The sequence below is a fragment of the Pseudophryne corroboree genome, chromosome 3 (assembly GCF_028390025.1).
Source record: "Pseudophryne corroboree isolate aPseCor3 chromosome 3, aPseCor3.hap2, whole genome shotgun sequence".
NCBI classification, from domain to species: Eukaryota; Metazoa; Chordata; class Amphibia; order Anura; family Myobatrachidae; genus Pseudophryne; species Pseudophryne corroboree.
The window spans coordinates 121,071,780-121,087,128 of NC_086446.1; the positions used below are offsets into that span (position 1 = coordinate 121,071,780).

At 48.8% G+C, this 15,349-nt stretch overlaps 1 protein-coding gene across 1 annotated transcript in view; it reads left to right on the forward strand.

Annotated features, from left to right (window-relative positions):
* LOC135054940 (transmembrane protein 176A-like) overlaps positions 1-15,349 on the forward strand; it is a 49,599-nt gene that overhangs the window by 18,397 nt on the left and 15,853 nt on the right. Inside the window, exons 3-6 of the mRNA XM_063958432.1 lie at positions 6,844-6,957; positions 7,175-7,231; positions 8,923-9,156; positions 13,733-13,849. Of these exons, the coding sequence (XP_063814502.1) occupies positions 6,844-6,957; positions 7,175-7,231; positions 8,923-9,156; positions 13,733-13,849 (522 nt within the window). The remainder of the gene's footprint in view (positions 1-6,843; positions 6,958-7,174; positions 7,232-8,922; positions 9,157-13,732; positions 13,850-15,349) is intronic.

Sequence of the window (15,349 nt, forward strand, 5' to 3'; positions counted from 1 at the left end):
TTCTGCTAAATCCACCGCATGACGCTGGGGCTCCACGGAGGGAGTCCGCTCCGGTGGGGCACGTCTTCGACTCTTCAGCCAGGTCTGGGTTCTATCAGACGTGGATCCTTGGGCGTTGGAAATTGTATCCCAAGGTTACAAACTGGAGTTCGAAGAGGTACCCCCTCGCCGATTTTTCAAGTCGGCCTTGCCAACCTCTTCCCCGGAGAGGGAAGTGGTATTAGATGCAATTCAAAAGCTGTGTCAACAGCAAGTGATTGTCCTAGACCAACAAGGAAAAGGGTACTATTCAACACGTTCTCCAACGTAGGGATGTGTCGGTTTCTTCAGAAGAATTCCTACGTTGGTGAAACGTGTTAAGGTGGGAGCCACATCAACATAGACGGTCCAGCTCTGCAAATTGGCACCACCTTGTGCATACCGTCAGTGCCCCACATCACTTCTGGTTTCTGTTCAGGACTCGTTGCTTCCCTTGTGGCTAGTCGCCGCCGTCTTCCACCAGTGTTTCCTTTTACCACGTCCTCACTCCAGCTTGGGACCACGTACCTCATGTACGGCCGCCTGCCGCTCTATCACCGCAAACCGCCTGTCTACCGTCACCCTTGTGCCAAAGGGTCCGGCAGCGCTTCCCAGCATCCGCACATTGCCAATTTGTCCGGCATCAAGGACACAGCGAGAGATCAAACTTATGTTGGTGAGAGTTTACAGGTTTATACAGCGGGTGAATTTAACTCCATATTGACAAACAGCTGAGAGACACTGGTGTTTAAATGGAGGCTCAATGTAGGATTCATTAACCCATAACATCATACTGTAGTGCAGAACTTACAGTGGCCATACTAAATAATATGTGGAAATCTTTATGAATTATATCTACTTGGGACTAAGAGTCAATATCAGTCTTTAACAGGAACATCAGGATCATCATAAATACGTCTTATTTGGGACTGTATTATAATAGTGTGCTGGCATATAGAATGGCTGTAGTCTTTTGATGTGGTTACATTTTTAGGTTTTATAAGATACTCTCAGTATCTATATTAATATATTAATAAATTGTTTATATATATTTTATTTCATGCGCTCTCTTGTATAGTGTATTCTTTTTTATTATTTGTATCATTTTCAGTGATTTTTAGATCACTGAGTGAGAGCTGCATAGTATACTTGTGTGGTTACATTAATTTCTTTTCTTTATTTTTTATTTTTCATTTCAAAGCGCCTGTATTGAATTTCCTCAAAATAGGAATATTCTAATTATTTGTTACTATTCAACACTGTTTGTGATCCCGAAGCCGGATGGTTCGGTCAGACCCATTTTGAATCTAAAATCCCTGAACCTATACTTGAAAAAGTTCAAATTCAAGATGGAATCGCTCCGGGCTGTGATATCCAGTCTGGAAGCAGGGGATTTTATGGTGTCGCTGGACGTGAAGGATGCCTACCTTCATGTCCCCATATTTCCTCTTCATCAGGAATACCTGCGTTTCGCGGTACAGGACTGTCATTACCAGTTTCAGACGTTGCCGTTTGGGCTTTCCACGACCCGAGAATTTTCACCAAAGTAATAGCGGAAATGATGGTGCTCCTGCGCAAACAAGGAGTCACAATTATCCCATACTTGGACGATCTCCTGATAAAGGCGAGATCAAGAGATCAATTGCTGAAAAGCGTGTTGCTCTCCCTGAGAGTGTTACATCAACACGGTTGGATTCTCAATCTGCCAAAGTCACAGTTGATTCCAACGACTCGAATATCATTCCTAGGCATGATCCTAGACACGGAACAGAAGAGGGTTTTTCTACCAATAGAAAATGCCCAGGACCTCCAGAACATGGTCAGGGACCCGCTAAAACCAAAGAGAGTGTCTGTTCATCAATGCACTCGAGTTCTGGGAAAAATGGTGGCAGCCTACAAGGCCATCCCCTTCGTCAGGTTCCATGCGAGGACGTTTCAGTGGGACCTTCTGGACAAATGGTCGGGGTCCCATCTACACCTACATCAAAAGATAAGCCTGTCCCCCAGGGCCAGGGGGTGTCTCCTGTGGTGGCTGCAGAGTGCTCACCTTCTAGAGGGTCGCAGGTTCGGCATTCAAGACTGGGTTCTGGTGACCACGGACGCGAGCCTCCGAGGATGGGGAGCAGTCACAAAAGGAAGAATTTTTCAGGGACTATGGTCAATCCAGGAGGCTTGTCTACACATCAACGTGCTGGAATTGAGGGCTATTTGCAACGGCCTGCGACAAGCGGAGGATCTTCTTCGCGACCTACCGGTTCTGATTCAATCAGACAACATCACAGCCATGGCGCATGTAAACCGCCAAGGCGGGACAAGGAGCAGAGTGGCAATGGCGGAAGCCACCAGAATTCTGCGCTGGGCGGAAAATCACGTAAGTGTTCTGTCAGCAGTCTTCATACCGGGAGTGGACAACTGGGAAGCAGACTTCCTCAGCAGACACTATCTCCATCCAGGAGAGTGGGGACTTCATCAAGCGGTCTTTGCAGAGATAGCAAGTCTTTGGGGACTTCCTCAAATAGACATGAAGGCGTCACGCCTCAACAAAAAGCTTTGGAGGTATTGTGCCAGGTCAAGGGACCCTCAGGCAGTGGCGGTAGACGCCCTGGTGACACCATGGGTGTTTCAGTCGGTATATGTGTTCCCTCCTCTACCTCTCATCTCAAGTGTTGAGACTTGTAAGACAAAACAGAGTACAAGCAATACTCGTGGTTCCAGATTGGCCTCGAAGGGCCTGGTATTCGGATCTTCAGGAAATGCTCACAGAGGATCCGTGGCCTCTTCCTCTCAGGGACGACCTAATGCAGCAGGGGCCTTGCATGCTCCAAGACTTACCGCGGTTGCGTTTGACGGCATGGCGGTTGAACACCGAATCCTAGCTGAGAGAGGTATTCCGGAGGAAGTTATTCCTACTCTGATAAAGTCTAGGAAGGAAGTAACGGCGAAACATTATCACCGTATCTGGAGGAAGTATGTATCTTGGTGTGAAACCAAACATGCTCCTACGGAAGATTTCCATCTGGGTCGTTTTCTCCACTTCCTACAGTCAGGGGTGGATATGGGCCTAAAATTAGGCTCCATTAAGGTACAGATTTCGGCCCTATCTATATTTTTTCAGAAGAAATTGGCTTCTCTCCCAGAAGTCCAAACTGTCGTAAAGTGGGTGCTGCACATCCAGTCTCCTTTTGTGGCACCATGGGACCTTAACGTGGTGTTACAGTTCCTTTTAATCACACTGGTTTGAACCTCTTCAAAAGGTGGAATTAAAATTTCTCACTTGGAAAGTGGTCATGTTGCTGGCCTTGGCATCTGCAAGGCAAGTGTCTGAGTTGGCGGCCTTGTCTCACAAGAGCCCCTACTTCATTTTTCATGTGGATAGAGCAGAGTTGAGGACTCGTCCTCAATTTTTGCCTAAGGTGGTTTCTTCTTTTCATATGAACCAACCTATTGTGGTGACTGTGGCTACGGGGGACTTGGAGGATTCCAAGTCTCTTGATGTAGTCAGGGCCTTAAAAATGTACGTAGCCAGGACAGCTAGGGTTAGGAAAACGGAGGCTCTGTTTGTCCTGTATGCAGCCAACAAACTTGGTGCGCCTGCTTCTAAGCAGACTATTGCTCGCTGGATCTGTAACACGATTCAGCAGGCTCATTCTACTGCTGGATTGCGGGTACCAAATTCAGTAAAGGCCCATTCCACTAGGAAAGTGGGCTCTTCTTGGGCGGCTGCCCGAGGCGTCTCGGCATTACAGTTGTGCCGAGCAGCTACTTGGTCGGGTTCAAACACTTTTGCAAAATTCTACAAGTTTGATACCCTGGCTGAGGAGGACCTCGCGTTTGCTCAATCGGTGCTGCAGAGTCATCCGCACTCTCCCGCCCGGTTTGGAGCTTTGGTATAAACCCCATGGTCCTTACGGAGTCCCCAGCATCCTCTAGGATGTAAGAGAAATTAAGATTTTAAACCTACCGGTAAATCTTTTTCTCCTAGTCCGTAGAGGATGCTGGGCGCCCGTCCCAGTGCGGAAAATCTGCAAGACTTGTATATAGTTGTTGCTTACATAAGGGTTATGTTACAGTTAGACTCGGTCTTGGACCGGTACTGTTGTTTGTTCATACTGTTAACTGGTTATGTGTATTCCAGGTTATATGGTATGATTGGTGTGGGCTGGTATGAATCTTGCCCTTAGATTAACAAAATCCTTTCCTCGTATTGTCCATCTCCTCTGGGCACAGTTTCTCTAACTGAGGTCTGGAGGAGGGGCATAGAGGGAGGAGCCAGTGCACACCCATACTAAAAGTTATTTAGAGTGCCCATGTCTCCTGCGGAGCCCGTCTATACCCCATGGTCCTTACGGAGTCCCCAGCATCCTCTACGGACTAGGAGAAAAAGATTTACAGGTAGGTTTAAAATCTTATTTTTTCTGCGCTCTGACACTCCCCGCTCCGCTGCCCCCCGCTCCCCCGTCTGCTTTCTCATCCCTTTCTCCCTCTTCCTCACCGCCGCGGCCACTGTATTCTCTCATCGCTGTGCTCCCCCTGGCCGTTTGGCGCATCTGCTTCCGGGTTCTGCTTTTCCAGGCATGCACTGACTGACTTATTGATGAACAAGTGTGCGCATGCCCGGAAAAGCAGAACCCGGATGCGCATGCGCCAAAAGGCCAGGGTGAGCACAGCGATGAGAGAATACAGTGGCCGAGGGGGATGAGAAAGCAGACGGGGGTAGCGGCGGGCAGCGGAGCAGGGAGTGTCAGAGCGCAGAAAAAAGTGCAGTTATCGCGATGGCGGAGGTTAGTACATCCCGCCCTGAGTCTATGCAAGGCGTTTTATTCCTGATGGCTGTTACATCAGCAAGGAGGCTTTCAGAATTGCAGTCACCATGGGCAGATGATATACCGTAAAGACAAGTTGGTTCCTTAGAGTTTACCGCAAACTCTTACTTCACTTGTATTTTCATAATACCAAGAATCCGTAGGAATGTTAATCCCAAACCTTAGATCTGGTTAGAGCTATTATGTTTTAATCTAATTAAAACATAATTAAACTTCAAATGAAATGACAATGTGGCCCAGCAGGGTGTGGTTCATTAGGTTGACATACATTGGGTCAACCATATTAGGTCGACATGCATTAGCTAATCATGATCACTAGGTCGACATGTACTAGGTCAGCATGGGAAAAGGTTGACGTGAGGTGTTTTTGTTGTTTTTTTTGTGTTTTCTTCGTAAAGTGACGGGGAACTCCAATTAGTGTACAGTGTCCCCTCGCATTGCGAGCGAACTTAGGCCAGGGTGCCTCGCTCCGCTACCGCTGTGCTCTGCACAGGTTACCAGTCCCAATTGTAGTCCACGTGGATCGTTAAGTATGAAAAAGGTGAAAAAATTGTGAAATGACCATATCGACACAATGTATGTCAACCTAACTCATGTCGACCTAATGACCGCCATCCTGCCCAGCAGCAGCAGCAAAGTTCAGCTTTGGCACTATTCATTTGTATACTCATAGAAGTGGAAACAAGATTTATTACTTGCTTGTCTAGTTTCCTTGTACTCTATGGTAGCAAATTGCCCTCCCTAAGTTCAGTAGTTACTAATATATTGTGTTTAAAGTAGCTTGCATCTTGGGAAGAAGAAGAAAACAAAGGAAGTTGGTTGGGGTGGCCACTAGTGTTTTCACCATCGATGGTTACCATCAATGGTGAACTGGTAAGGGGCCATCAATGGTTTTAGACTATGCAGTGGGTGACCATCAATGGTTTCACTAACAGATGGTCATCCCTGTTCTTTAACTGACTGGCCCATTAGCCAATCAGCACCTGGAGGTGAGATGTCATGGGTGTTGAGTGACGGGGCTATGCTCGGTTACCCAGCACCTTGTTAAAAAAAAAAAAAAAACATTTTGGTAGTTTCATACCATTGATGGTGGGAAGCCATCTGGTTCTCCCCCATCAAAAGTATTCAAGAACTCTCCTCTCTCTGCACTCAAATCCAAAATCTGGCATATTGCAGCGATGGAGAAAATCTCATGTTACCTCCATGACCGAGGATATGCTTTTGACCGGGTCTGGGCTACTTGCAGAGCATAGACTATCACCCCCACTACCTTCAAATTGTTAACTTATTCTGCTGACCCGTGGACTGCGACAGTTGTTCCCCCCCCCTCCCCCCCTTTTTCTAGCTTTCGCTTCTCATACTGTTATCTTGTCGTCCTTTATTTTCTATCTTTCTTCTCCTTCCCTCTTATTCTTCATTAGGAAGTTTGCTATATATTTCTTATTGTGAGACTGTATTGTGGTTTCCCCTCCTCCCTTCTTTTCCCCTATTTTCCTCATCCCCCCTCATTATTCATTTGATACGAAATCCATGTTGCTGCCTTTGTTTATATTTTTTCTTAAAATAATATGGTCATTATTGGGCTTTAGTGGCCCGTCTGTTCCTCCTATTTGTACTGTGTTTCTACTTTGTCTGACCATACAAAATAAAGAATTATAAAATAAAAAATAATTCAAGAACAGCCATAAACCATGAATGATTTATAATCGCCGATGGTCTATGGCAATCCCTAGAAGTTGGGAGGTACAGCCCAATACCATACCCCCCCCCCCCCCCCCCTCCGCCCTCCCCCAGGGTCTTTCTCATTTCCTTTCCTGAATTAGGTATGGACTAACCTCATTGTTTGTGCCATAGAGAACTCATGGAAACCAGACTAGCAGGTTATAATCTCCAATTTCTGATTTGGTTTGATACAGTAGATTATGTAACATTACAGTGATAAAGTAGTTATATACAATTTAACTTGTCTGAAATATTAAACATTGTTTTCCTCTTGCTGTAGGCTACCTTGATCAGCTTGGGATGTGTCTGCGTCATGCTGGCTGTTATTCTCTGTGTTGTGCAGCCAAGTCTGGCCATCTACTTTACTGGGGCACACTTCTGGGTAGGATTTCCGGTGAGTATTGTCTCTGATAAAAGCAAACTGTACATAATAAACTCTGTGTAGATTGTATTATAACAATTTTCTGTTTTTATGGAGCTTTTTGGGTTTTTCTCGCTGAAGTTTTTTTCAGTGACCACTGAAGCTCAATGTAGGTCCTGGAAATGAGGACCGCTGCACTGGGAAATTCACATTATTTGTTTCTGAATATTATTATTTAATTTTTTTACAGCTTATTGTATCTGGCGCGCTGAGTGTTGTGTCTTACAGATATCCAAAGGCATGCTGGGTAAGTGTTTTGTCTACATTTTTCTATCTTTCATAGCGTGTCATGCGGAATGGGTGAGCAATTTATAGAATGTGTTTTTTTTTTTATTACCTTTGTCAACTAGTGTAGATGTTAAATAACTAACTAACTTGTTGTTCCATCCAATTACAGTAAAAGAAAACATTAAAAAGTTAACGGTAAAATTGAAATCTTTCCATGTTGCTTGCTTCGATTGACCGAATCCTTACTCTAATACTCCTCTTCTATCTAGTCAGCTGTCTTACAAATGAAAAGAAGCATTCCTATTGCATAGTGCACTAGAGGCCAAACAGTCCTTAACCACCTGCCTGGTGTGGTCTTATCAGATGCAACCAGGCTGGGCTTTCCCTGACATGGTTGCATCTAATGCGACCAGTGAGAAACGCCCATTGGGCGGCTGCTAGAAGATAATCTTCCAGCAGGCACCAATCTCAGAAGGACCTCCCAGCTGCAGCGAGAAGCTTTGGCAGCTCTGAACAGTTGCATTCTCCCCTTTTGTGTGCACCAATCCCCTAGTTAGTAAGCTGTCTATTTACAGGCTGTGCTAGAATATGTCAGCGCGCTTCTCCACTTTATTCCTCTCCAGAATTTGATCAATCTCCCCCCTAGTTAGGTTATCGGAGACAGTAGACGTCTCCTCTACACATGGTATAATATACTTCTCTATGTGAATATAGACGCCTAATAGATTTATCACAATACCTGGGAGAGCACTAACGGCACCTACTGTATGGATCTCATTGCTCAGAGTCTCCTATGACACCCAGGGTACTGTTACATGGGTTCTAACGGACATGGATAGATAACTGACTATAACTAAAACACCATTCTTTTTTTTGTAATCAATCTTTATTGGTACATGCATAAGACCATGCAAGAGTGTGACCAGTGTGGAGGGAGTAATGCTGCCACTTGCTGAAGGTCAAGGGGTATAATATTAGAACACTACTTACTTTAGTTCCATGCAAAGTGACAGAAACAGGAGGAAGGCTGTATTGCTGATCAGGCACTGTGTAGCCACTCACACCAAACCAAAACTTCTGACTGAACTGGCAGTGGTGCAGAGACAGCGTCGTACTACTTTAGCCAGGCAAACACCTGCACTGATCTGATCCGTGGGTTCTCTAAGATGATGGTAGAAAACTGTAGCTTGATGAGCTGCCTCTCCCAGTTTAAGACCTACATGCAAACCCTTTCTCAGGAATCAGTAGAAGAATACCTCCTCGCCTCCTTGTTTCAGCTAAATAATGTTCTACCCTAAGTGCAGGGGGTAATTTAGAGGATAGAGCGCTGCAAAGACTGTACAGTATTTCCAATAATAACTAAAGCAGGCCAGACATGAACTTCATTCAATAAAGTATATCTGGGCATACGTGAATCTGATTCTCAGTTCGTATAATTATCAGTTAGCACCAGGGAGATTTATCTCCTGTTACTATGTGCATTGGTCACTGGTGGGTATAATCTGTGTTTACTTATTTCCCAGCATACACAGGGGACTTAGGGCTACAAGAAAGCCTATCCTGGTGCCCTGTGGTAAATGACGTACTTGTAGTTGGAGCAGCCTAAATACCACATTTGATCACATTTGTGTTCCGGGAGTTGCAGTGTCATGTGACATTCCCATAAACTGATACACACTGTTCCTAATTCTTAATTATAATTTCCCACAGGAGGTAATTGCCTTCATCGGTCTCCTGGCCAGCCTTGGTGTTTCCATTGCGGGTTTGGTCATTAGTGTTGATGATGCCGGATATCACTATGACGTCATGAATTCTGTCTGTGACAATCTTCGCAATGGGAGAAACGGCTATGGCGGCTATGACTACAGAGCTACAAGACCTCCCAGAGATTATGAATACAACTGGGATCTGGATAGATGCAAGCAGGGACAACGCCAGCTACAGGTTTGAACTGTGGGATATATGTGTGCGCCCTAGGGGCCTAATTCAGCAAGAATTAGCATGTGGGTGAGGAGGGGGGGCGTGGCCAGCACAGGGCAAGGCCGCAGCACATGGCGGGTCCCCCCCCCCCCCCCCCCCACTAAAATGCAAGTAGCAATGTGTTTGCATCTTAAGAGTAGCCACCTCTGTGGCAGTTGCCAGGCCACCATGTTTTGGGTCACAGTGGCTGCATGTGACATCACGCAGCCACCGCGGCCTGCCCCACAAACTGTCCAGACATGCCTCCGTTGTCCGGACCATGCCCCCTCGACGCCGCAAGGCCACCCCCAAAACGCTGCAACGCCTTCCCTACTGGGACTTAGATTGCAAATTCTCGTTCTAGGTGCCTGTTAGAACAAAACCAAGTGTACTATATGTAATAAAGAATGTATAGATGGAATTATTACATCTCTCATTGCACTTACTGTGTCTTTCCTTTGTTTTCTGAATTGGCTAGCTTATATTCCTTTCAGATATAAACCCTGGTTTTAACCCGGCACAGGCACTGAACACAGAACATGGGTTGAAGCCAAGGTTTCAATGCTAACCCCCATTCACACCTGGGTGAAGGACACTGGATTTTCCCAGGTCATCACCCTTCACACTGGAAGACCTGTCCATCTAGCAGTCGACACTTGGAGTTGATGTCCTCTCCAAATGCTACTGTGGCCATCAATTAACTCCTTTTAGGCATGACCTGGGTCTTTATGATACCTTTCACACATAAGCTAGGGCACTGACCCGAGTTGCAAGTCCCAGGAACTGTCGCCCCAGATCTGACCCTTTCAGATATAAGCGGGGCCTGGGTTGATTCGCTGTGCCCTGGCAAATTCCTGGGTTTTTGCTTATGTCGAAAAGGGATATTATTTAAATACTAGGTGCTTCATCGCGCACCTACGGGCGCTCTTCACACCGTCGCAAGGGGCTACGCCCCCTTAACCCTTGCATGACTTTCTGGGGTTTAATATTTGTATTATATGGAGTATTACCTGCATTCCTTTGTTAGTGGTTAAATATTGCACAATGAAAGGGCGTGCAATGGTGAAGGAGGCGCAGCCCCTTGCGACGGCGTGAACAGCACCTGCAGGGCACGATGTACAGAATGTAGCGGGTGCGGGGGGGACTGCGGATGGTGTCTGTAGATGCTGCGGGTGGAGGGAAGGCAGAAGTGGGGGTGGGGCCCGGATGGGGAAGGTTCGGGAGGTGCTTCGCGTGGGGGAGGGGCAGAGGAGTGGGGGATGCAGATGGGGGAGGGGTCCGGAGGCACTGCAGGTGGGGGAGGGGCAGGGGTGCCACGGGTGGGAGAGGGGCAGGTGTGGGGATGTTGTGGATGGGTGAAGGGTTCCGGAGGTGCTGTGGGATGGGAAGGGACAGGAGTGCCGGGGGTTGGGTAGGGGACCGCAGGCACCATGGGTAGGGTAGGGGCAGGTACGGGTGTTGCGGCGGATGGGAAAGGAGGTCCGGAGGTGCTGCAGGTGGTGGAGGGGCAGGTGCGGGGGTGCCATTGGTGGGGGAGGGGTGGGTGAGGGGGGGACCGCTGATGGAGGAGGGTGTCTGCAGATGCTGCGGGTGGAGGGGGGCATGTGTGGGGGGAGACATATAAGGGGGGTGAATGGTGGAAGGGGCCTGGAGGTGCTGTGGGTGGTGGAGGAGTGGGAGCCACGGGTGGTGTAGGGGGTCTGGAGGCACAGCATGTGGTGGAGGGGAAGGTGCGGACGTGTGGTGCATTGGGGAGAGGTCTGGAGGCGCTGCGGGTACTGTACATGCCATAAAAGGTAGTTGGAGGGTATGCAGTAACAGGGCCAGGACAGGGGTGACAGGGTCAGTACAGGGTTGACGGGGCCAGGACAGGGGTGACGGGGCCAGGACAGGGGTGACGGGGCCAGGACAGGGGTGACGGGGCCAGGACAGGGGTGACAGGGCCAGGACAGAAATGATAGGGTTAGGATAGGGGTGACAGGGCCAGGGTAGGGGCGGCAGGACCAGGACAGGGGTGACGGGGCCAGTATAGGGTTGACAGGGCAAGCACAGGGGTGACAGGGCCAGGATAGGGGTGACAGGGCCAGGATAGGGGTGACAGGGCCAGCATAAGGGTGACAGGGCCAGGATAAGGGTGAAAGGGCCAGGATAAGGGTGGCAGGGCAAGGCCAGGGGTGACAGGGACATGACAGAACACAGGGCACGGGAGAGATTGGTATTAGGGACAAAACAGTGGTGACAGACAGATGTGTCTTACCGGAGTCACTGCTGCTGGCTGCTGCTGTTCCACTCCAACCTGTTGGGATCTGCTGCTGCTGGAGACTTGGCATGGCTGACTCTCTCAGGCTGGAGTCCTGCTTCCTCTGCCCGTCCGCATCCCTCCCCCCCTCCTCAGTCACACACCGCAGACCTCACGCAGCTGCCGGGCACTGTGGTAAGGGGAGACTGAGAGTGACTGGTTAGCCCCCAGGAGATGCTGCGGCTGGAGGGAGGAGGGGGTCATAGCATGCACGTGGCGCGGACCTCACGGCTTCCGGGCACTGTGGTAAGGGGAGACTGGGAGTGACTGGTTAGCTCCCAGGAGACGCTGCAGCTGGAGGGAGGAGTGGGTCAGAGCCTGCAAGCAGCTCGGATTTCTGCAGCGCTACCCGCCAGCTAAAGTGTGTGAATGAGCTGGGCGCACTCCACTGCGGGTGGCAGCGCTGCAGCTAGCGGTGGGGTTGCCGTGGCTGGAGACAACAGAGGCAGTACGGAACCTGCACAGCGGCAGGTGCCCCACTAAACTGCAGCTAAGAAGCGTGGAGTGTGCCAGAAAGTGACGCTCCTCTGCACCAGAGAGACCCTGCTGAGTATGCCGATGTGGGGGGTCAAGCACACTGTGAGCCGGTGCCCGTCTGTATGTATGACATACCCCCTCACACACCCTCATACCTCCCAAATGTCCTGATTTTCGCGGGACAGTCCCATTTTTTGGGGGTCTGTCCCGCTGTCCCACCCGCAGGTCGCAGTGTCGGGCGGTGGGGGGGGCAGTTGGAAAGCTCCTGTACTCGCTGTTCTGCTTAGCAGAGCAGCGGTGAATAGTGGAGACAGAGGGAGAGGGGGCATCAGGGGGTACGGATTAATGGGGGGGTTCCAGCAGCAGAGCCGGATTAGGGGGGGGGGGGGGGGGCAGGGGATACGTACCGTTGGCCCCACAGTTTTAGGGGGCCCCCCGGCTGGAGTAGCTCTGTCCCAGCTCAGTAGCTCCCCCCCCGTCCTGCCAGCAACAGCGGCAGCATTGTGCTACAGTCAGCACACGCTGCTGCGTATTGGCAGGTCTGTGGTATTGCAGGGAGGTAGCAGCCTCCCTGCTTTCTTCTGCCTGTGCGGGTGTGTAGGGGGGAGCGACCACCTCCTCTGGATTTACCCCTAGCTGAGGGGCCAAAATCCCATTAAAAAAATAAAAAGCGAAATTTGCATAAGGGGGCGTGGCCGCGAGGGCCGCGATTAGGCCACGCCCCCAACCCACAGCAGGCACAGCAATGAGATAGGGCTCCCCTGTCTCAAGTGCCCTGTGCCCCCCGGACTCATAATCAGCCCCTGGGAGCATGCCAGCAGCTCACAGAGCACTGGGCATGCCCCCTCACTGACGAAAACGGGGCCCTCCCGTGAAGCCACGCCCCCTTTTCGCCGAGTGTGTTTCCCTCCTTCTGCCTGGATAAAGCTCCTGCAGAAAGCTGGGAGGTATGCACCCCTGCCTGTGACATGCCCAATGCCCATGCTATCTGCTTCTGCTCCTTGTCTCCTGTAGATTTGGCCAGATCTCTGTGACTCATTTGAATAACTCCGCCCAGTGTTGTGACTCCGCCCAGCGTTAGCAAATGAATCACAAGGTCACAGAATAGGGCTATTATATAGGAGATTCTTAACAAAATAATTTTGTCTAAACAAATATCCTGCCCTGCTTACTACAATGGGAGGGATGGCATTTGCTCCTTTTTACCGATTTCCAATGAATAATGATAAAAAATGTACAGTTGGAGCAAAACTCCTTCATGGTTATGGAATATACTTGATAACCAATATTGTGGGAGATGGCTCTGGGTTTCATGGCCAGCCTATTGCAAACATGATACTGGAGGGGCAGTAGATGAGACCAAGATGCAAGTTGAGTTAGACCAGGGATCCCCATGGGGTATTAAAAGTGCACCTTGTATACTATTTAATTTCTTGGATTATATATATGAGAGGTAGAGACAGACCATCATGTGAGCCTGATGTGAAGCATGCAAAAACACTACTACTGCATAGTGTTCCTCCCCAATAACACTTTGAACCTTGGAGAGACTAGTAAACATCATAGGGTTCTGATTAAAATTTCATCTATCTAGGTATTATTGACAGTTCTTAATCACACAGACAGCATAGTTCCAAATCTGGGGTGTTTGTAGATGTACTTAGATACTGAAGTTGTCCTGTTGGAGTTCACTGCCCTTACATAGTTGTGATGAGTGGAATTACTCACATGATCATAAGTGTCCCCCATAGTGTCTCGTTCTATTCTGTCCTCTCCTCCTTACAGAGCCTGTTGACTGGTTTGGGAGTTATGACCCTGCTCCTGATGATTTGGGGTATCTGCATATCTGTCATTGGTCTGGGCTGTAGACTGAAAACTCTGTGTTCTGGCTGTACCTGTGAGGTAAGTGATGGCACATTGCGTTATTACTCATCTGTATTTCACTACACTGCACTTTGTTTTTTCTTGTTTATTTTGTACAAGTTTAGTAATTTTATGTGTTATTCCTAGAACATTTTTATGACCTCTACCTCATGAGACGAAGGACATCATCGTAGCAGCAAATTTGTTAGCAAATGGACAATACCATGTGCACTGCAGGGGGGGACAGATATAATGTGCAGAGAGAGTTAGATTTGGGTGGGTTATATTGTTTCTGTGCCCCCCTGCAGTGCACATGGTTTTGCCCAACTGCTAACAAATTTGCTGCTACAATCAGGTCTGAATTAAGCCCTAAGGGGTATATGCAATTCCGGGCGAATTGCGGCACATTTTCGCCCGTTTTTAAATTCGACACAATTCGACCGTCGAATTCTAACAGGTGGGTGCCGGAATTCGACATATTCAATAAAAAACAAATTTGACAGTCCCGCTGTCGAAAAACGGCCGATTTCACAGATTTTGATCCGATTTTTAAAAATGGTAAAAAAACGGTAAAAATCCCGAAAGTATTGCGTGGGGTCCCCCCTCCTAAGCATAACCAGCCTCGGACTCTTTGAGCCGGTCCTGGTTGCCAAAATACGGGGAAAAAAATGACAGGGGATCCCCCGTCTTTTAACAACCAGCACCGAGCTCTGCGCCTGGTCCTGGTGCAAAAAATACAGGGGACAAATAGAGTAGGGGTCCCCCGTAGTTTTTGTACCAGCACCGGGCTCCACTAGCTGGACAGATAATGCCACAGCCGGGGGTCACCTTTATACAGCGCCCTGCGGCCGTGGCATTAAATATCCAACTAGTCACCCCTGGCCGGGGTGAAGCCCGAGGCTGTCCCCCCCCCCCCCCAATCCATGGGCTGCGGATGGGGGGCTGATAGCCTTGAATAAAATGTAAAAATATTGTTGTTTTTTTTTTGCAGAAGAACTACAAGTCCCAGCAAGCCTCCCCCACAAGCCGATACTTGGAGAACCACTAGTACCAGCATGCGGGGGTAAAACGGGCCCGCTGGTACCTGTAGTTCTACTGCAAAAAAAATACCCAAATAAAAACAGAACACATACACCGTGAAAGTATAACTTTATTGCACACATGCCGACACATACATACTTACCTATGTTGACACGCCGACTCTGGCCACGTCTCAAATTCCGACGTCCGGGGTACCTGAAAATAAAATTTATACTCACCTGATCCAGTGTGGTTCTCCAAGTACCAGCTTGCGGGGGAGGCTTGCTGGGACTTGTAGTTCTTCTGCAAAAAAAAAAACAATATTCTTACATTTTACTCAAGGCTATCAGCCCCCCATCCGCAGCCCATGGATGGGGGGGACAGCCTCGGGATGACTAGTTGGATATTTAATGCCACGGCCGCAGGGCGCTGTATAAAGGTGACCCCCGGCTGTGGCATTATCTGTCCAGCTAGTGGAGCCCGGTGCTGGTACAAAAAATACGGGGGACCCCTACTCCT